The 21792-nt window shown below is 49.0% G+C and overlaps 1 protein-coding gene across 1 annotated transcript in view; it reads right to left on the reverse strand.

The window, feature by feature from the left end:
• Positions 1-690: 690 nt before the first annotated feature.
• LOC141096944 (Fanconi anemia group A protein-like) overlaps positions 691-21792 on the reverse strand; it is a 34628-nt gene continuing 13526 nt past the window's right edge. The window contains exons 11-43 of the mRNA XM_073583868.1: positions 21597-21709; positions 20534-20610; positions 20123-20264; positions 19856-19989; positions 19529-19639; positions 19257-19352; positions 19094-19153; positions 18656-18744; positions 17826-17886; positions 17528-17577; positions 16987-17063; positions 16434-16538; positions 16228-16364; positions 16088-16158; positions 15713-15812; positions 15431-15600; positions 14496-14592; positions 5409-5594; positions 4932-5005; positions 4538-4666; positions 4372-4432; positions 3834-3988; positions 3562-3667; positions 3426-3485; positions 3237-3341; positions 2808-2920; positions 2596-2731; positions 2362-2418; positions 2153-2261; positions 1809-1875; positions 1613-1733; positions 1254-1355; positions 691-1011 (exon numbers count right to left, since the gene is read on the reverse strand). Of these exons, the coding sequence (XP_073439969.1) occupies positions 904-1011; positions 1254-1355; positions 1613-1733; positions 1809-1875; positions 2153-2261; positions 2362-2418; positions 2596-2731; positions 2808-2920; positions 3237-3341; positions 3426-3485; positions 3562-3667; positions 3834-3988; positions 4372-4432; positions 4538-4666; positions 4932-5005; positions 5409-5594; positions 14496-14592; positions 15431-15600; positions 15713-15812; positions 16088-16158; positions 16228-16364; positions 16434-16538; positions 16987-17063; positions 17528-17577; positions 17826-17886; positions 18656-18744; positions 19094-19153; positions 19257-19352; positions 19529-19639; positions 19856-19989; positions 20123-20264; positions 20534-20610; positions 21597-21709 (3379 nt within the window). The 3' untranslated portion in view covers positions 691-903. The remainder of the gene's footprint in view (positions 1012-1253; positions 1356-1612; positions 1734-1808; positions 1876-2152; positions 2262-2361; positions 2419-2595; positions 2732-2807; positions 2921-3236; positions 3342-3425; positions 3486-3561; positions 3668-3833; positions 3989-4371; positions 4433-4537; positions 4667-4931; positions 5006-5408; positions 5595-14495; positions 14593-15430; positions 15601-15712; positions 15813-16087; positions 16159-16227; positions 16365-16433; positions 16539-16986; positions 17064-17527; positions 17578-17825; positions 17887-18655; positions 18745-19093; positions 19154-19256; positions 19353-19528; positions 19640-19855; positions 19990-20122; positions 20265-20533; positions 20611-21596; positions 21710-21792) is intronic.

The following is a 21792-nucleotide window of genomic DNA, read 5'->3' on the forward strand; positions in this document are numbered from 1 at the left end:
GTTTAGTCTGGGCAGGGGAGCTGCACCGAATTTTAGATTTGCTGCCTGTGTCTCTTTCCGCCAGGGGCTAATCCTTATACTCTCTCCTATCAGATGTGAAGTGTGCGGTTTCCAATACTGGCAGAGGGCATCCCTGAAATACAACATGACCAAGCACAAGGCCGAGGCAGGCCTGGAGTTTGCATTTGACCAGTGTGGAAAATGCTTTGTAAAGCCCCCGGATACAGAATCAGATGCCCCTTCCGGAACCATGGAAGGACAAGCAATGAAACCAGAAGCTGCGCCGCAGCAGCTCCCAAGCTGATGAAGAAGAGAAGCCGCAGAGGGCGTACGTTTTAATATTGTTTTTTTTGGACAGATCCATGAGTGCAGACAATATGTACAAAGTGGCACAGAGTCCGTCCACGGGCACCAGACGTTTTTTTTTTTTTTGTCTGTCCAAAGCACTGTGACAAGCGGCCGGACTGGTGTTTTGCACCCTGCGGTTCTCCGGACCCCTGACAACAGTGGCCTAACACTGTTGATACACAGGTTGCTGCAGAGCAGTGCGCCCTCCCCTCTAGTGTGCGTACATACACCCTAATTTATGATAACAGGTATGAAAGATTCTGAATAAATAATTTACAAGAGATGATGGATCTGTGATAAATATTGTGGCACAAATGGAAAATGTCCCTTGACACGTTGTCGAATTTTTCAGTATAACTTTTATTTTGTTATGGAAAGCTCTGCTCTCCTGGGATTGTCCATCTAGTCAGGGGTGATGAGTGCCATCAATCGCTGAGGACCACCTCAAATGTTCATGGTTTCCTACAATACAACATCTCTGTACTTCTTTAAGGTGGGTACGTACGGGACCTTACCATGGATGAAGCTAAAGTAAAAAGTCACAAAGTTCACTGCCTAGAAGAGATCAGGCTGATCAAACATGTCTTCATCTTGGCATGGCTGAAGGATATTTCTCAGCAGGGCAGTGAGCTCTGGGTCCTTCTCCTCCCAGGAATCCGCAATCTGCAGATTAGACGGCAATGACATATTGTGCGGTATAATATTTATGCATCGAGAAGGGTTATAATCAAGTTTGCTCCAATTTTTAGCCTCAAATACATAATATATATAATTTTCCCAAAGAGTGACAATCTCTTTAAGGAAAACCTACTACTTTAATTCTGACATGGGCACTGATGGCCAAGTCCAGACCGATGAGAAACTGTCAGTAACATGGTGGCTTGGTGCCACTAGTTAGCTTATACCTGCGGAAGGCTGCTTCTGACCACACTGCTCAGCGATGGGCACTTCCGTACACAATTTAGCAGAAAGTGACGGCCGCGGCTGACAACTTCATTGGTATCTGCCTGAAGACACGGAACAGATTTAAAGTTGGTGCAAACATATTTGCAGGATCTGGTCCTTAAACCACTTGATTGGAGCTCTGACAAATGCCTCCTACCTGTCTGCATCCTGAACATGCCTTCTGATTAGCTGGTCTAGCATAATATCACATGCCATTGCACCAGGGATGTCTCCAGGTAGGGGGTATATCTCCGGGTTCTAGTGCCCCGACCACAGATTACTGAATCGATATGCACCAACTCTCATGAGATTACTCTACCTGACCCAGGACTGGATTTCCATCTACATAAAGCTGGAGGAATCTGCCATACAGCTCCAACGTCACACACACAAAGTCCTGCTGCAATACCGTCCTCTCCATGGGAAGACAAGGAGCCAAACTGTAACCAGAGGCGGAAACATAAGATGACTGCAATATAGAGAAGACGACGACCGCCTCCTGCAATAGAACACACCTGAAGAAAGCCAGCGGAAGCAGTTCACGCAGGGCGTCCGGGGCAGTCTGCTGCAGAAGGGTCACGTCTGCAAGAAAATGCCTTTATATTAGCATCTCATCCTGCAGAATCCTATAATACGGCATGAATATGCACATTTTGGAGCCTGCACACTACGTTCTTCCTCGTCAATGTATATACATTTGTAGATCCCAACTGAAGAATCTGCAATGTAGACGTTGCCAAGATGGTTGTATAATGACTGCAAGGTCCAGACCCCTCCAAAATTATGTAGGTTTGGGGGGTCCGGATGTTAAAATGCTTCCGAAAGGCTGAGATCCCACAAGGTCATTGCTCCTACTCACGTTTCTCCTTGGTGGGCTGAAAGGCCGTCACCCAGCTGCCCCCGTTTGCTTCCAGGCAACGTATAGTGGACAGACAATTTTCTTGCGCTTTTTTAGGTCTTTCTCCTTCCTATCAGAACATAAGAGAAATCCATTACCCATGTTTTCAGTTCCATTCTTTCTTTAAAGTTTATATATATGAAAATGAAGGTAAAATATCAGTGCGTCACCTCCAGTAACACAGGGATGAGGTCCAGAACGGAAAAGAACAGAAGAGAATCCAACATCTGCAAGGAAAATGGAGAAGGTTTCTGAGGCAAATGGTGCTGCAATTACAGTATGATATTTTAGATGTCGTCTATAGCACCTGACACATGCACTAAATCACCGCCGCAGCAGCTGAGTCTTCCTACCCAGAAACCTCTTGTTCATTTGCAGTATGACCATCACTGCATTCTTATCACCTGAACGTGTTTTCTGCCAAGTAATTGTAATATTTCCTCATGTGCCATCTTTTTCCTTCTCATGGTGAAATGCAGGACGGCGGCTGATAACCACGCGGTGTTGGTGAGGGGCAGAGATGTGCAATGTGCGAGGCATCTGATGATCCAGAGACAAATGATTAGTGTCTGTGGTGCCGGGATTCCAGTGACGGAGATGATAACCTGTCACTTACCTGTCCACATCACTCTGTATTTCCCTCAGCACCTCAATCTGTTTTGGCAGGTCCCCTCCATGCAGACAACTCCACTGACTCTCAATGGCAGGCCCCAGCCTTGGCCACCAAAGCTACAGCAAAAACAAAAAAAAAAAAAAATCACACAAATAATAGATTTAAAGGCGTTATCTAATCTTTTTTGATGCGTCCATTTTCCAATTTTCAGGATCCGCTCCTGAAGATTGAATCGGCATGGTCACACCACCTGCTTGAACTGAGCGCTTTGCCATACTGCTAACGTAAGAGGAGCGCTGAAGCCGGATCCAGCCAATTTCAGAGCAGTGCTACCGAGCGCTATAGCATACTGGCAACAGCTGATAGATGGCAGAGGTGTTCGGTAAGGTAGACATTGAGCAGTAAAATGTGGAATTAAAAATGCAGACATACCGCAGCGGATGTCAGGATGATGGGACATTGTGCATGAGCGGCATGGAGTATGCAATCCACTGCGTTACTCGGATCCTCACACTTTGCACTGGCTCCGAGCAAACCCTGCAAAAAAAAAAAAAGTAAACGAGTTGTCCGCAGTATCCATGAATAATGAATGGGATTAAGATGCATAAAACTCTGCCTTACCCTGAAAAAGTGAGCGATGATGTCATACGGCAGAGCGCAGCCTCGCTGACCAATGTTTTTCTGTAACAAGATGGTATTTTATGTACTGTAGGTAAGAGCCATGTGTGCAGATAAATGAAGCGCATTATTATCTCACCAGTTCCTTATCGATGAATCTGAAGAGGTCCTCACAGTCTAGATGAGTTTTTCCCCTCTCTGAGGATGTGCCGATCAGGAACACAGGCGGAAGTCCAAGGAGGATCCTAAGTACAAAAGACTAAAAGCATCAGTAATCTGGCATAGTGCGAATACCGCGCCGCTATAATAAGCAAGCAGCGCTCTCGCTGTGTATGTAACCCACAGGGTCATTATGGAGCATCACGATACATTCAGCAGGTACGCTGCTGCCCGTTAATGATGGAGGCCTACCAGGAGCACGTGGCAAGGTCTTCGCGTCTTCTCAGTTGGGTGCTTGTCCTGCTGCCTGAAGAGACTTCTAACCTTCGATTGAAGATGTTGAAAAGGAAATTCGTCTGTCTGAGATTACCCAAGCGTGACTGCGTGAGCAAATCGCAGACCAACTCCTGTACGATGCGGAGGAAAGACAACGATAATTTCTACAGAGAGGCAATAGATGGAGGGTTACGATATTAAAGGGGTTCTGCACTTTGGTAGCAGCAGCGATCACTAGTAATATATGAATCCGGCAAGGATTTCTCTGTGGCGCTACCAGAAAAGTCAGCACTCGGCGTACCATGTGTAACACAATGGCAAGCCAGACACTTTTCAGTTACTCTCTTCTGTGGTTACTAGATGGGGATCCTGAGCAGGAGAACCCTTTAATGGTTGATATATGATCAAACTGGAGCAATCCAGGATATTCCTGACTGACCCCCATGTCTGTATCAGAGACGGCTAATGTGGTCAGGATAGCATAAGCTCAGTATCAAAGGCATCAAGAACCTACCTGCAAACGGCACAGGATGTCAGCCATCCCGGTGCGAGTGTGAGACGGCTCCTGTCCTGAGCTAGATTCAGATCCACATGAAAATAACACAACGGATTGGGGTCTTACAAAAAATATATAGATATGGATCATTATATGATAAGACAAATACGAAACAAGGTCTCACCTGCAGCCAAATTCTAGCAGCGCTTCCACCATTATGGAACATGCAAACTCCAAATCATTTCCACAGCCGTCTTTTGTGGAAGATTCTGGGAGAAAGCGGCAATTCAAAGCCCAGCGTTGGTATTCGTGTCTGCAGAGAGTGAAGGTCCAGACAATACAGGATGAGAGAACAAGCAGCAGAAATACTGTAGATTTGCCATATTCTACAACATGCCAACTTTTTGCGTCAAAATCTGCATCAAAATCCCATTGCTGCAGATTATCTGAAGTCTCAGTGCAATCTAATGCAAAAAGCAATGATTTTGGAATAATCCACAGGGAAATCCTGACCAAAATTTGCATCACTTGGTGCAGATTTCCCACAACAAAAGCACTGTGTGTGGACATAGACTTACCTGTCAGTGTCACATACAGGATCCTTATCTGATCCCAGCTCCATCTCCCACTGCAGCCAATCTCTGAAAGACAACTACAAATGGCACACGGTTACTTTACAGTTACATCTAGCAGATTACATTTTTGCCCACCATTTCAGCCCTCCAGGGATGGTCACCCGCTTAAAATTATTTAACGACATATTTCAGAATGGGTCGTTAGAGGAAAGTTGGGTGACAACCTATTTAGATACTATTCTGCTTGCCACAGAATTTGTCATCCAACTTTCTTGGCTTCCTGAATGTGACAATATAGAAACCATCTCCTGTGCTGGTTTTACACGTCTGATTGCCACCACTTTTTCCGTACAGGCTCAAGTCTCATATATGTCTATGGTAGGTCCGGACAATGAATGTCACGTTGGGAAATCTTAGTGACAGCCGCTCCTGGAGTCAGCCACAATGTATAGCTGGACGATCACCTATGTGAATGCGGACCTGGAAAATCTGCTCTGTTAGCAGTTTCTGAAAGTGACTCTGGTGCCATAGCCTGACCGCAGCTTCCTTCCAGCCCGCAGAAGGAAAAAGCATTGATCGGCACAGGATAGGGGTCTCCTCCTTGTCTTCCTCCATTAATCCTTCTTCTCTGGCTTCCACTATAAGCCTTGGCAAGAGATGTTGAAGCTGTGAGGGGAAGAAAAAAAAAGACATTTCTTAGAAAGAAGGAGGGATTTTCTGGAACTCACCGTAAAATCTCTTTCTTGGAGCCTTCATCGGGGGACACAGATAACCATGGGTGTATGCTGCTGCTGCCAGAAGGCTGACACTATGCAAAAAGGAAAAAATAGCTCCTCCCCGGCAGTATAAACCCACTGACTGGCACTAAGTACCTCAGTTGGTGAAAAAGCAGTAGGAGAAGCAACAAGAACTTAGAAATATGTTCCAACTCAACAAGAGGCGCGTAGGCCCAAACAAGGTACAATAAACAAACAAGGGGGATGCTGTGTCCCCCAATGAAGGCTCCAAGAAAGAGATTTCACTGTGAGTACCAGAAAATCCCTCTTTCTTTATCGCTTCATTGGGCGAGACAGATAACCATGGGACGTCCAAAAGCAGTCCCAAGGGAGGGAATATGAAACAAGGCAACCCGGAGAAAGGACTTAGGTCGGCTGGTGTGCTACCGCCGCCTGCAGTACCTTCCTACCTAAGCCTGCATCGGACGAGGCTTGGGTATGAACCCTGTAGAACATCCCAAATGTGTGCAAGGAAAATCAGGTAGCGGCCTTGCAAATTTTAATGCCGAAGCCTGGTGACAAACAGACCAAGAAGCTCCCACCGCCAGGGTGGAGTGGGCTCTCACTCCCGGAAGAGGCCGTTTATCCTGACCACGGTAGGCTTCCAGTATCGCCGAACGAATCCAACGAGCGACAGTGGACTTGGAAGCTGGGAGCCCCTTACAGCGACCTGCAGAAATAACAAACAGGGAATCGGATTGACGAAGAGAGGCAGTCCTAGAAAGATAGACTTAAATGACTCGGACCACATCCAGCTTGTGAGAGACTTCTCCAGCGGATGAACTGGTGAAGGACAAAAGGAGGGGAAGAACGATGTCCTCATTGATGTGGAAGGAAGATACCACTTTGGAGAGAAACAAAGGAATGTGTATTAGAACTACCTTGTCCAGATGAAGAATCAGGTACAGGGAACGACAGGATAAGGCTGCTAACTCAGAGACCCTCCTAATAGACATAATTGCAATTAGGAAGGCCACCTTCCATGAGAGGAAGAAAAGAGAAATACCATGAATGGGTTTGAAAGGCGCACACTGGAGAGCGCCAAGGATGAGGTTAAGGTCCCATGGATCTATCGAAGGATGGTAAGGAGGAGCCAAGTGGGCAACTCTCTGGAGAAAGGTCTTCACGTGCGGTATGGAGGCCAGATCCCTCTGGAAAAGTATCAACAGAGCGGAGACCTGGCCCTTTAGGGTACTGAGGGACAGGCCTGAGTCGAGGCCTACTTGAAGGAAACCAAGGATTGAAAGCAGGGAAAAGGACATTGGATACACATTGTTATCCTCGCACTTTCCAGTACCTGTGGTAAATTCAGGAGGAAGCTGGTTTTCTAGCTCTGATCAAGGTCTGAATGACCTGGTGGGAAAAACCTGACACCCCTAGAACCGCGGCCTCAACAGCAATGCCATTAAACTCAGAGACTGAGAGCTCTGGTGGAAGAGGGGGCCTTGCGAGAGAAGATCTGGAAGTTCTGGAAGCCTCCATGGAACGTCCGAGAGCATGTTTACCAGCTCCGCATACCAAGTTCGTCTTGGCCAGTCTGGGGCTATCAGGATTACTGGAATCCATTCTGACTTTATCTTTTTTACGACCCTCGGAATCAAGGGAAGAGGTGGAAACAGGTAAGGGAGCAGAAACTGGGACCACAGAATCACCAGAGCGTCGCAACCGATGGCCAGTGGGTCCCGGGACCTGGCGACAAACAGGGGAACCTTGTGGTTTAATCGAGACGCCATGAGGTCGATGTCCGGAGTGTCCCAACGCTGACATATCTGGTTGAAGATTGTGGGATGGAGAGACCACTCGCCTGATGCTAGGCCTTGGTGGCTTAGGAAATCGTCTGCCCAATTTTCTACCCCCGGGATGTGAATGGCTGATATGGCAGGCCGGAACGTGACATTCCGCCCAACGCAGGATCTTTGCCACTTCTGTCATCACCTGTTTGCTGCGAGTTCCCTGCAGGTTTATGTACGTCACAGCCGTGGCATTGTCCGATTGAAAGTGGACTGGTTTGCCTGCAAGGAGAGACTGTCAGCGGACGAGGACAAGGAAGATTGCCCTGATTTCCAGAATGTTGATGGGGAGAAGGGCTTCCTGGGCGTTCCAGCGACCTTGCGCTGTGTGCCGAAGGAAAACCGCTCCCCACCCAAGGAGACTGGCATCGGTGGTGATGACCTGCCACCGAAGAGGAAGGAAGGACCTCCCTTGCAGGACTGAAGAAGACAGCATCTACCAGGTCAGGGATTGCCTCACCTTGAGAGGCAGAAGCCCCGGGGGCGGTCTAGAGAGACCGAAGTCTTGTGTCAGGCAGACAGGAGGGACAGCTGGAAAGGACGGGTGTGGAACTGGGCGAAGGGCACGGCTTCCAGGGAAGCAATCATCTTCCCCAGGACCCTCATGCAGGACCGAAGGGAAAGGGGGGCTGGGCGGTTCAGGAATCAGATTCCCTTGCAGAGAGCTGAAAACTTGTCCTTTGGAAGGAGCACCCGGGCCAGGTTCGTGTTGAACTCCATGACCAGGAATACCAGTTGCTGAGTTGGGTTCAGAGTAGACTTTTCCCTGTTGACTATCCAGCCGAGACAAGTCAGAGTGTCCAGAGTGACTTGAAGACTCTGAACGCAGTCTCGGAGGGACAAGCCTTTGATCAGATCGTCCAGGTAAGGGATTATGAGAATTCCCCTGGAGCGAAGGATGGCCATGACAGCCACCATGACCTTCTTGAAGACCCTGGGGGTAGTCGCCATGCCGAAAGGAAGGCCCGTGAATTGATAGTGATTCTCCTGGATCGCAAACCGAAGGAATCTCTGATGCTGCACACAAACAGGAATGTGGAAATAAGCATCCTGAGTGTCTACAGAGCAGAGGAATTCCCCCGTCTCCATCGAGGCGATCACTGAGCGTAAGGACTCCATCGTGAAGTGGCGGATCCGAACGTGGCGATTCAGCAGTTTGAGGTCCAAGATCGGTCGGAGCAAGCCGTCTTTTATTGGGACTACGAAGAGATTCGAGCAGAACTCTAAAAACCGTTCATTTGGAGGAACGGGTACGACTACTTCGGTGGTTAAAATTGAAGAGACAGCCTGGAGGAACCCTGGTGTCTGAGATGGCTGTTTTGGTGGGCGAGACAGAAAGAAACACCTCTCTGGGGAGGGAACAAAATTTGATTTTATAACCGGAAGTAACGATCTCCCTGACCCAAGCGTCGTCAACCACCGACAACCATGCGTCCCTGAAGGAAAGAAGCCTGCCTCCCACTCTGGAAAAACTTCCAGGTGGGGGTGACCCGTCACTTAGAAGGGAGTCTGTTGGAGAAGGACAAAGAGGACTTGGAGGGTCGGCCCTTTTGCCTCCAGTGGGGTGAAGGCTTGAACGACGGTCTTCTCCGTTCTCCTGAGGTGTAGGGACGGTCCTGCCGTGAGGAGGCTTCTGAAGATGGGAAAGGTCGAAAGGACCTAAAAGACCAATGACCTTTCTTGTTGAAAGAGCGTGTAGGTCTGGACTGAGGAAGAGAGGTGCTTTTACCTTCAATAGTGTCTGAAATTATCTGGTTCAGCCTGACCCAAAAGAGCCTGGTGCCTTGGAAGTCTAGGTTGGTGAGACCTTTTAGAGGTGGCATCTGCACTCCACGCCTTCAACCAAAGTATGCGGCGTATGGCCACGATGTTGCTGTTTGCTCTGGCGGAACAGCCGGCTGCCTCCAAGGAGGCAGCCAGAAGATATTTGCCGGCATGAACAATCTGGTCTGCCAACTCTGCTAGCTCAACTTGAGGGACTGACGCTAAGATGACCTTGTGAAGTATTTTGGCCCAGGCTGAGGTGGCTTTCGCCACCCAGGTGGAGGCGAAACTGGGGCAGAGGGAGGTGCCAGTTGCTTCAAAAACCGATTTGGCCAGTGACTCGATCAAAATGTCTGTCGCAACTTTAAGCGACGCACCGTCCGGTAGCGATAGGACCGTCTTGGACGACAGACGAGAAATCGGCGGATCCACCTTAGGGGACAAAAGCCCATTTGTTGAGAAGTTCCGGGTTAAAGGGATATAGCATGTCTAGGTGCTTCCTTCCCGGAAAACGCTTTTCAGGATGTTCCCAGTGCTTAGTTAAGGTATATTCAAACTCCTTGTGATTGGGAAAGGTTCAAGAGGGACGCCTTACCCGTTTAAAAGAGACAGAGGAGTCTTGGGAGGGCATCTCGTCTTCTTTTAGTTTGAGAGTTTGGGTGATAAGGCTATCTACCATGTCCTGCATCTTAGAAGTGTGGTTTGTATCTGAGTCAGACACGGACTGGGAATCCATGTCCGACTCGGACTGGAAATCTATGTGCGACCCAAGGTCCTCCTCCAAGCAGGGGAACTGGGAAGAGGAGAGCAGCATGGATGCTACGGAAGGGCCCGAGGAGCTGGAAGAGGAGCCAGACAGAGTCCGCTTCCTAGAACTTCTACCCGGTCTGTCCCTTTGGAGGTTGTGGTCAGGTGCTTGCGAATCGCCGTGAGAGGCATTCGGAGCACTGGTGGCTGTAGATAGCTGTGGAAGGAGTTCAAGGACCTGGACCAGTGTCATGTCCGTCATGTCCATTTTGCCTCAAGAACCCTGGAGCGGTGTGCACGCGCATCTCGTGTCTGCTATCCTGCATGTTCCCTAGAGCAATGTGCACACTTACCTCATGTCTGTTGGGCTGCAGGATGCCTGCGTTTCTGCTCTGCCTTCTGTGATCCCCTCGTCATGTCTAGAGTCCCTGATCATGTGTCCTTCCTATGTTCCAGCGTGGGCTGGTTCTGCATTCGTCTCTGCATGTCTGAGACCCTGATCATGTGACCTTTCCTGGGATCCTGCACTGTCTGGTTCTGCAATCGTCTCTGCATGTCTAGAAACCTTGATCATGTGACCTTTCCTAGGATCCTGCACTGTCTGGTTCTGCAATCGTCTCTGCAGGTCTGAAGCCCTGATTATGTGACCGCGCTCTGTGATCCTAGAGGATCTGAACTGGAAGCTCTTCTCTGGTCCTGACCCGGAAGTGGAGGTGCTATGCCCTATATCAAACCGCCCCTTCCTATGCTCAGGGGCTGAGTATTGTGTTGCTGCTCTGCATGGCTGCTTGGTCTGTGGGGTTGCTCCCTCTATTCTGTGCCCTTGCACTTTGATCTGTCGTGCGTCTCTGCACACGCTCCGTGCTCGTATTCCGTCTCTTGTCTTGTGCCTTGTCTAGTGTTTGTCTTTCATGCCATGTTTTGTCCTTGCCCTGCTTTGCCTTATAGTCCTTGTTTGCTCTGATTCTGTTCCGTGTTTCTTTCCATGTTTCCTGTCTCGCTTTGCTTTGTGGCTTCAGGTACCCCTCTCTGTACCCTGTCCCTGACGTGTCTCCCTACACGTGCAGGCCTCGTCTCTGTACCCTGTCCCTGGTGTGCCTCTCTGCATGTGCAGGCCTCCGCTCTGTACCCTGTCTAGTCCCAAGGTTCTCCCTTGGCCCGACTCTGGGCTTCGGCCTACTCTCCGCTGCTAGACTCTGTCCCTGTCCCTGACGTGTCTGTCTACACGTGCAGGCCTCCGTTCTGTGCCCTGTCCCTGGCGTGCCCCTCGGTACGCGCAGGCCTCGCCTTGTACTTTGCCCCTGGCATGTCCTTTGCATGCGCAGGGTCCTGTCTACTACTCTATGCCTTGCCTCTGTTGATTGTGCGCCCTTGCACTTTTCATACGAGGCTTTGCCATGCGGTATCGCACGCGTCTCTGTCCTGTACCTTTGCCTAGCCCTGCCTTGTGGCTCCGTGCACGTGCCTGGTCGCCTGTGCCTGCCTGGTGTGCCTCTAGCCGTGCTCGCCTGTGTGCCTCAGCCGTGCCCCCGTCCAGTGCTACAGTGGTTTCCGGCTGCGTGGCCGCAGCGGTGCCGCCTCTAGTCGTGCCCGCCTGCTTATGCCTTCGTCGGTACCATCTGCCGGTGCCCCCAGCTGTGGTCTCCGTGCTCCCTTGTACGCACGCTGGTTCTCGCACTGTGCCTTTTCGTGCTACTCTTGCACAAAGCCTTTTGCCTCTTTTGCTCTGCTCTGAACCCTAGTTTGCCTGCCGGATTCCGTAACCTGCCGACCGCTGCCAGAGGTCCGGACCTAGATGACTGCGGCCTGATGTCCGGAGCCTGATTCCTGGACCCTGTCGGTCGATGCCAGTAACCCGGATTCCGATGCCATTGAACCCGTCCCTGGCGTGCCCTCGCACGTGCAGGCCACCGTCCTTGTGCTCCTCCCTGGCGTGCCCTCACACGCGCAGGCCTCCGTCCTTGTACCCGTCCCTGGCATGCCCCTCAGCATGCGCAGGTCTCCATTCTGTGAATCTGATCGGGGCGTGTCTCCTTGTACGCACCCTGTTTTGTCTCCTAGTTTGTCTGCCGGATTCCTGAAGCCAGCTGACTACTGCCGGAGGTCTGGAGCCAGAGGTCTACACTCTGATGCCTGGACCCTGTCAGCCCTTGCCAGCCTTCCGGAGTACGATTCCTTGCACCCTGCCTTGGACTTTGGCGTGCCCTGGCACGCACCTTGTTATATGGATTCTGTGTGTTCACGTTTTGCACCTGTTTTACCTTGAAGAGTTCCTCATGCCTTGGACCTCGGCGTGCCCTTGCACACATCTTGCTTTGTGTTCTTTGTGTGTTCATCTTTGCACCTGATGTTATCCCTGAAGTCTTCCTTAAATGAAGTTTCTTTGAACTAACGTCTCGTCTCGCCTTGTTTCCCTGAGCCAGCCGTCTGGTCCAGCTGCCGTGGTGGCTCACCCCCTTGGTCTTGCCCCTGACACTCCCTGTATAGAGGGTGGTTCTCACTAGGTTACCTCGCCCTAGGTGGGTGGGTGCCACGGCTCAGAGGGTCCACTCATTCAAAGAAGAAACGACTCAGCGTAAGCTGACGCTCGTCACAACCAAGGACTGGGATACTTTAGTCGGGTCAGAAACTGACTGAGGCATGGCAACGGCCCACTCTGGGGGAGGGGGAGTGCTCTCATCCCTGGAGTCAGTGTGCTCCTGTGGGGCAGACATGGTGGAAGGACTGCAGGATGGGCAGAAAGGAGACGACTGACCTGACGTCCACTTTTTCTTGCAGTGTGCGCAGGGGTAATGAGTTATAGTGGGCTTAGGATAAGGAGCCCTTGTAGAGATGGGCATAGGTAGAGCCTGCTGCGATATAGCAAAACGGATCTATAAATGGAGATACTGCAGAGGAGTGCTATTTAGTAGCACAGACTATATGGAGAAGGGCAGAGCCTACCCAGTACCAGCGACACGCAGCAGACCGGAGATAAGCTTTCTCACCCGAGTCATGTGTCCGCGGGCTGTGAAGAACAGTGCACCAGGTGCTGCGCAGCGTCCAGGATGGAGAAACGCAAGGACCTTTGTGATGTGAGAGGTGGGCGTGGTTTAGCTGCCGAGCAGCATGATAGGCTGCTCGCCGAACGGGGCGCGGCCAGGCAGGGGAACTGTGTATGCCTTAAAAATTAAAGTACACCTGTGATAGGTTGGCCGGGAAGAGGGGCGTGCACCATGCAGATATGCTGGCTCTGATTAGATCAAAATCGACGCCAAGAGAGCGCACGAAGAACAGGGGGCGTGACTGGAGGAAGCTCCTGTGAAAGTAAAAGCCGAAGCCGGTACCCGGCGAAGGAGAAGCGCGCGTATGAGGGCGCGATAGTCAAAAGCCGGTACACCGGATATGAGGGCGCGATCTTTAAATGTAGCGCAGACACTGACTGAGCCGCAGAGACGCGCGCCTAAAAGGGCGTGAAATTAAAATTGCAGCGCGGGCACCGGTAGGAGCCGGGGGACTGACAGTGCTGGCACAAAAAACTATAGCGCAGACACTGTTGATTTCTATGGGGTTCGAGAGGAGGAGTCTGCCGTTGCATCCGCTTACCTGAAAGATGTCCAGCTACACTTTAGGGATGAGGTGAGGATTACCACAGGGGCCCTCGCGTGGAGAGGGTCGCTGGGAACGAAGATCCTCCTTCCCGCACCGTCTTCAGACAGTGAAGACGGCGTCAACCCCTTACGAGAAGGGGGGAGGTCACCGCTGGTGACCACCGTCTTCCTCTCAGCCCTCTCCGAGGAGAGGGGTGAGGATGGGAAGTGGCAAGGACCAGCCACTGGAATTCACCCTGGAGCACCCATGAGGGTGACAGGGGATAGGGTCCTGCCTGCGGACCTGAGAGTTGTGATGTGGGTGACACCACACTGCTCGCTCAGCCGCATAATATGGGAAGGTAGGGTGAGAATTTAGACCCTGTTTCCCTGAAGCTGTATCTGAAAAACAAACACACAACAAGACCTGAAAGGTAAAAAGGATTAGTTGCGGATCTGGGAACAGATCCAGCTCCTACAGACACTAAGCACAAACTGAGGTGCTTGGTGCCTGTTGGTGGGTGTATACTGCCAGGGAAGAACTATTTTTCCCTTTTTGCATAGTGTCAGCCTCCTGGCAGCAGCAGCATACACCCATGGTTATCTGTGTCCCCCAATGAAGCGAGAAAGAAAATAGATTTTAGAGACTCGCATGCCTTCTGCAATTCTGCTACAGAGAACAGATCTAATGCTGCAGAAACACAACTCCTGGATAAGAATCATTACAGCCACAAATGTACATGCAAAACTGATGTATAGTGAAAGCGCCCGGACTCGGCACAATGCCCCCCGCCCGTCTGCAAGGAGGCTGCTGAATTCAATGGTCGCGTCCTGCAGCCAAAACTGCGAGACTAGGCACAACTCAAACAGGAGCCATGCTTGGAAGAAATCCTCTGCAGCCTTCATCTGCAGCCAAATTACCTTACGCATGAATAATGGGGGGATGCAGTCCAGCGAGACCCCTGGAGAGAGTAAAGAGAACCGACAGCAAGTGTAGGAAACTGCTGCTGTGCAGAACCTGAAACGACAGACCCCGCGCATTAGCAGTCTGTCCTCTCCCAATATGGCCACAGATTGTAGACCTTGGTGTTGTACAGAAGAGGGGGGGGGGGGCGAGCTGTGACATTACCTATTGTAAATGGTGGATCCTGTGTTATCTACTGTATATAGAGATGATAGCAGTCATTGTACAGGAGGAGGAGGAGGTGAGCTGTGACATCACCTATTGTGAATGGTGGAACCTGTGTTATCTACTGTATATAGAGGTGTTAGCAGTGATTGTACAGGAGGTGGTGAGCTGTGACATCACCTATTGGGAATGGTGAATAATGTGTTATCTAATGTATATAGGGGTGTTATCAGTCATTGTATAGGAGGAGGGGGAGGGGAGCTGTGATATCACCTATTGTGAATAGTGGATCCTGTGTTATCTACTGTATATAAAGGTATTATCAGTTATTGCACAGGAGGAGGAAGAGGTCAGCTGTGACATCACCTATTGCAAGTGGTGTTCTATAAGGTGTGTAAAATTAAAAAAAAATTGCCTTTTTTTAAATATATTTAACACAAAATCTTGACTTAGAAACAGTAGGTAATTTTCTGATTATACATACCCATTAATAAGTCTGAGAATCAGATAAGCTATGGTCACATCTGCTTCAGGAGGTGAGCAGGGCAGAAAACATGTCCACACCGGTCGGGACACTTGTGCGTTGCACTGGTATCGTGCCCCTGTCCCATTCATTACAGTGAGAAGTGACCAAAGCAGGAATAACCCATTCTATGATGCACTCTGTGGATACTACGTCCACACATGATGGTCACAGACGCTGGTTACAGCTGCCCAGAGCCCTCACCTGAGAATTACAGATGTAGACTCCATGCATTGCGGCTTCAGCGCAAGTTCCCAGAACTTTTCTAGCGCATTCACTTCTATGTTTGGGGAGACGAGAGATGCCCGGCACTCATGGAGATGGACTGAGAAAACAGCAAGTCCGACCACATGTGGATCTGTCAGGAGTCCTGCCTATAACCAGGCGTAAGAGGAGGAATAAAACTACCAAACTATCATCCACCACTAACAGGTGCATCTCAGCCACATAGATATCGGATGGACCATCTGTATCATGAAGACAAACCTGCTGGCACAACAAATGCAGGATCCGGCTCAGCACTGCAGCGAGCGCCCTGGGGTGGCCGCACAGCATCTTCACATACAAGGAGGGCCAGGGTCCTTGTCTGCAGAGAGAGGAGACCAAAGGGATGGATCACATCACAGACTTGTAGGCCTTGCAATGCCCCTCTGGGAATTTAAATATGCAAATAGTCTCTTCAGATGCACTAATGAGGGGCAAACATCCTGAAACGTGTTTATAAATGGAGCTTCTGGCTTGGCTTAATTTAAGGAGGCTGTAAGGAGACTTATTGGCCTTGCAATGCTCCTCTGGGAATTTTAATAGACATCTATCTGCTGCCAGACTATTTGCTTATGTCCCAATAATAGATTCTCTTACCGGTCAGGAGGATTAGCGCTGGAAGCCGCCATGACACATTGGCAAAAGCATGTGATAACCAGATCAGCAACCTGCAAAATAATGAACAAAAATGTAAAAGTCATAAAAGCCTAAAGGAGAAGAGGAAGATTCTTGTTCACCTTCAGCTCCTGCGGCTCCAGATCCTCCACAGATTCAGTAAAGAGAGGCTGTGACATCGCAGGAACAGGGTCCATGTTGGTGCTCCCCAATGCCGACGCCAGCCTGTCAGCGACCATGGCCACCTGGCAGGAGATCTCTGAGGATACAGACCCCAGTTATATAAGGAGAAGTCGCGAGGTGTAATACAAGATTATTCTGCACATACCATCATGTCGTTTCGGGTCTGCGATGAAGGGTCTCAGCTCACACAGTGATGCCTGCAGTCTGGCCATAGGCTCCTCATTCAGGGACACCTCCATCTTCTCATTTCCTAATGCGTGAAAATAAGTATACATATAAATACATGTAAGACGTGCAAAGCTCCGCTCATCTCCATGCCCGTGATACGTCAATACAGACCCTATAAGGAGGCTTCCACATGACTTAGGATATGATATAAAATCAAACCAGAATCTTCTCCAAAGGACCCTCCGTCAAAAGCCTCTCACCCATCCAGCCAACCCTTTCACTGATGAGGGGCAAGAAGCCTGAAACAGTTGCCAGCAAATTAAGGTATTTTCCCTTTGGAGAAGATTATGATTGAGCTTTGTCTCCTAGGCCAGGCTAATGTGCAGAACGAGGGTCATCCCCATTCATTAGGACTAACCCATGAATGGCTTATTCGGCAACTAGGCTGAAGTCTATGATGTAGCCCAAGCCTAATTTCTCCATCCATTGTTTCTCCCTTGACATTAACCATTCCTATATCTTGACCTCACCTTCTAATTTCCGATGTTTCTCTAGCTCACAGGCATCGAGATACGAGCTCATGACGACAGCGGGGATCTTATCTGATCTACAGAAAACATGTAAAAGGGAGACGGCGTGAAATAATCTATGCAGAACAGATTACTTCAATCTTCAAAAGTCGTTGTGATTGGTTTCCCAGCTGTAAAACTACAACTCCCAGCATTCCTTGACATTCTCAGGTTATAGATAGATAGCTCCCACTAGTGGCAGCTGCAGGCAATTCAAAACGCACAATACGGGACCCCCAATTCCTGTATAGGTGGGAGCCCCAAAACTGGGACCCTCAGTCACTGGACCCTTATCCCATAGGTTATGGATAGGTGATACATTTTCAGTCTTGGTAACACTTGTGTGAAAACAAGTAGGGAAATTGGAGCGGTGTACCAAAAAACTGCAAGTAAATGACATCTCCTCTGCATGAGAAGCTTAGGAGCGGCGGGCAGCAAGGGGGCACGGAGACGTACATGGCGGTGTGATTCCTGGATTATACACATACGACAAGTCTCTCACCTCCTCAGTGCGTCAATGAGTAACATCAGCGAGTCTGCAGCCTCCGGGAGCTGTAAGGACAGAACATACACCACTGAGAACAAGCAGAATTGTAAATGCAGCTCTGGTTGTGAATTACAGTAAATCAGGAGAGAAAACAGAGACTGAGATAAGATATGAAATATATATACAGACAAATAGACAAACCAAGAAATAGAGAGCTAGATAGACAAAGATTTGAGATAGAAAGAAAAGTAGAGAGCGAAAGAAATAGAAATAGATAGAAAATGCCTCCTTAATGCAGCCATGGTATACGGACCGGTCTGGGGGTCAGCAGCGCCGGGAGGAAGCGGGATGTAAAATACGGCCTCCGGAAGATGCTACGAAAGATAAAAAAAAAAAAATCGGGGTCTGAGATCTCAGCAGAGTGATCCGGGGATAATTTGGGCATGTTCACAAGTATACGGTTTTGGTGCAGTTTTTTCCAGCTTTTTTTACGCTAATTTTAGCTGCATTTCCCAGTACAAGCAAATTCTATAAGATTTCCGAAATCTCGTGCACACAGCTTTGTGTTTTTTTGTCCTCAGTTTGTTATGCGAAACGTTCTTCGGTGTTTTCAGAATTTTTCACCTATTGACAGTAATGGATGGTACTGAAAAAAATGCAGGTGTCAGGTTTTGTTGCATTTTTGTGCCAAAACCTGATAAAGTAGAATCAGGTTTTTGGAGGGCACTAAACTTTATCAGAATGCACAAGAGACAAATGTAGCATGACAAAAACATTGCGAAAAAGCATTGTGTGAACATAGCCTTACAGGAATCTAGGACACACAACATTCACAGGACATTATTTTCCTAAACATGTGATCCATTTAAGAACGCAGGGGTCGGAGGAGTCACTAACAGATCACAGGCACCATCTTGTCTACTAATGGCCGACTTGGAACTAATAAGAGCAACCTCAGCACAGAGGATTTCAGGAGGGGCTGTGAAGAATCAACTGTGGAGATGGCGCGATGGCCTGGACAACATCAGCATTAGGCAATAAAGGAAAAGAAATGCAACATTAACACAGGAACGGTACTGCAGCTGTCATGGAACTACAACACCCAGCATACCTTGAGGGCCTGCGCAGATGAGCTCCACCTACCTGGCCTCCATGACACTGGCTGGGATCTTGCCGGTATTCTGGAATATCTGTACGGCCTTCTCCACGTCTTGCTGCGCCTGAGGCTGTGTCTGCGGAGCCGGAAATACACGGGGAGACGTCATCTACACTATGGACCTTATGGATCAGGACTTTCTAATAGAAAGCCCAGCGGTGCACAGCAACTAATCAGAGCTCAGCTTTCATGGCTAATTCAGCTGAGATAATATGAAATCTGTGCTGCAATTTGCTGCTATGGCTAACAAGGACTGTTTTCATAAGGGTGGAGTATTTTAACCCCTTCATGACATAGGCTATAACAACGCATCCTACGTCAGGGGTGTGGGTTGTGTTGAGTGGGCTCAGCAGCTGAACACATACCATACGCAGCAGACGGCTGTGTTATAGAGCAGGCACGGGTCTCTCCTAGGCGTCCCATACCTGATGTTTGTCGGAGGCTACGGAGAGGTCCTCATACAAGCCCATGTCTTCAATAGAAACCTGCAAACACAGAAACAATGCAATCAGCCAAAGCGAATAATGTCCAGTCAGCCCACACTCCGGCCTCCTTCATCCACATCTTCACCTTCATCCACAGCCTCACCTTCATATCTGCAAGCCGAGTTTTAGCCAGCGTGATGTACTCCATCAATAGGGGGCGTAATTTGGCTGCCACGAATGGCGGATGGAGGATGTGCACCTGAAAAAATATAAATTTGATTTTCTAAGTTTTTTGATCCAAAAAGAGCCACCTGTGGACGCCTGGAACTGCAGAAACTTGAACATAGTGAAGCTACAATACCAGCCACAGCCTGTGGACAAGACCCCATTTTCTAATCCCCCCAAAAAACATTTAAAGAGCATGTATGCACTTGCCTTTAAGTATTGTGACGTCTCATAAGGGACCAAATCGGAGAGAAATTTCAAGAGGAAAAGCAGTGACTTCTTGGTGATGCTTTGGTGTGAACTGGGGGTACCAAACGTAACCTAAAAGAAGGGAGTAATAAATGTCAGTCACCCCAACAAAGTCTTCCCTCCTTTACCGTGTATATCGTCGCTATGTAATATGGCGGCTTTTAACCCCTTCTCGATCCGGCGTTTTTTGCTCTTTTGGGTTTTTTTTTTTCTCCAACATTTCTTGTTGTTTTTCTCATAACGGTTATAATCGCTGTATGGTGCCACACTGCTTTACCGGATACTGACCCTGAACCATTCCGTATAGGACATAAATGCCGCAGGTCCTTCCAATGCTGCTTGTCGAGCAACGAGGAAGGCAGTGATTAAATACTCCAGCTCGTAAGTCTCGAAGGCTTGTGACAGGAGACGGCTCAAAAGATCTAAAACGAGAGAAAAAAGGCGAAGATGAACTTAATTTATAGCATAAGAACGATGGGGACTAAACTGCTGCAGTACCACTGCTCCGCCACAAGGTGGCGAACGATATAATCTGAATATCCGCACATTTCTCACCTTTCACCAGTGGTTGAGCTTCAGGCTGGCAGACGACCAGGCAGGAGACGCAGGCCAAGACATGGTGCCAATTCACCTCCTGCGTATCCAAAACCCTTTGAATGCGAGACAACAGCTTCTCAGCATTAAGCAGGACAAACAACTGGAAGGGAATAAAACGGGTGAGATCCGCATGAAGAAGCTGCAAGTCAGGATCAATGGTCCTGTCTATAGGGGCCTGTACACATCAGGTAAACTGCAGCCAAAATGGATTTTGGAGAAACTGGATAATCTTCTAATGTGTATTAGGTTCTTCCCCCCGAAACATGTCAGCATCCGTATTGAGAATGCATGCATGCATGCACGCTTTAGCCGAGTGTGCACGTGTATGGACGGTGGATCGAGCTGGAGGGAAACTAAATCCAAACTTACCTTCCGGTATAAGGTTGTTAGCAGTGGCCATGTTTTTGCAAAACTCCAGCCTCCCTGTAATCGGATGGCGTCAGACACTGTGTGCAGAATGACAGCGATAGGGAAACGACTGAAACCATGACGTAAAGGACCCCCACAGATCAGATCACCCACGCATATCATAATGTGATACCATCTCCAAACATGCACATGACAGTCCGACTCCAGAGCAACTGCACAGTCTAATCTGAGTCTGAGCCCATCCAACATACTTTACACTGCAACACTGTTTTTTTTGGGTGCACTTAAAAAAAACCCCTCAGTGTAGAAAAAGAAGAGCAGCGTATACACATACATTATACATCATCTGATTTCGGCAGCATTATGCCCCAGTCTTTACAATTATAGGCACATGCAGCAGATTTCTTATTAATTGCTGAGTATTACAGATAAGTAATGGACTTGGATTCTTTCATGTCTCTGTATCTTGTAAACCCGTCTATAAAAAGGCAGCAGACTATGAAGTGACGGATTTAATCAGTGCATAGTGATTCTTTAACTATGATGAAATCCGGGTCATAGTAATAAGCGTGTAAGTGGCGGCAAGGACACGGGACACGTCATAAACCACAATCTGCTGGTGTCCCAGAGCCCGGGGACATGGTAAACTGCGAGTAGGAGGACAGCAGAGATGTGTCGCCTGGACAAGGTGCTAGTGACGGAGGATATCAGCCTTGTCCTAACAAGACGGGGTCATGGAAGGAACTGATTGGTATGTGCCAGCCTGCTAAAGTGCACCGCTGCAGATCCACAATCTAATCCACAGAGGGCGCTATTACTTCAACAACTGAATGGGCATAGGAGTGACAACCAAGAAATGCACTCAGATTAGTGGTCACTGCTCATCCCACACAAAGCTTTTCATTTATCACTTATCCCCAACACTAGGACCCCCACTTCAGGACTGAAGGTGCACAGTAGCAAATGCACATTTAGCTTTATTTAAAGGGGTAACTATCATTCATGGGACCGTGCACGTTCGCCCTTTTCCCACCATCTCTTATCAGGAATACCTGTGCGTTACCTTTCAGCTTTGGCCTGAAGACGAGGGTCTGGCTCAGGGTATGGGTAAAGAAATCCTCCAGAATTTCCAGAATCACACGCACCCTGTATCTAGAAGCATCATAGGCAATTAACCTGTGAAAGAACAGATGGCAAATTAACCCCCCGCATTCATTATCTCACAAGATGCCCATCACTAGTTCAGTTCCCCCCCTTAG

This window comes from Dendrobates tinctorius, unplaced genomic scaffold (assembly GCF_039654945.1).
Source record: "Dendrobates tinctorius isolate UK_male_01 unplaced genomic scaffold, ASM3965494v1 ptg000009l, whole genome shotgun sequence".
Lineage (NCBI taxonomy): Eukaryota > Metazoa > Chordata > Amphibia > Anura > Dendrobatidae > Dendrobates > Dendrobates tinctorius.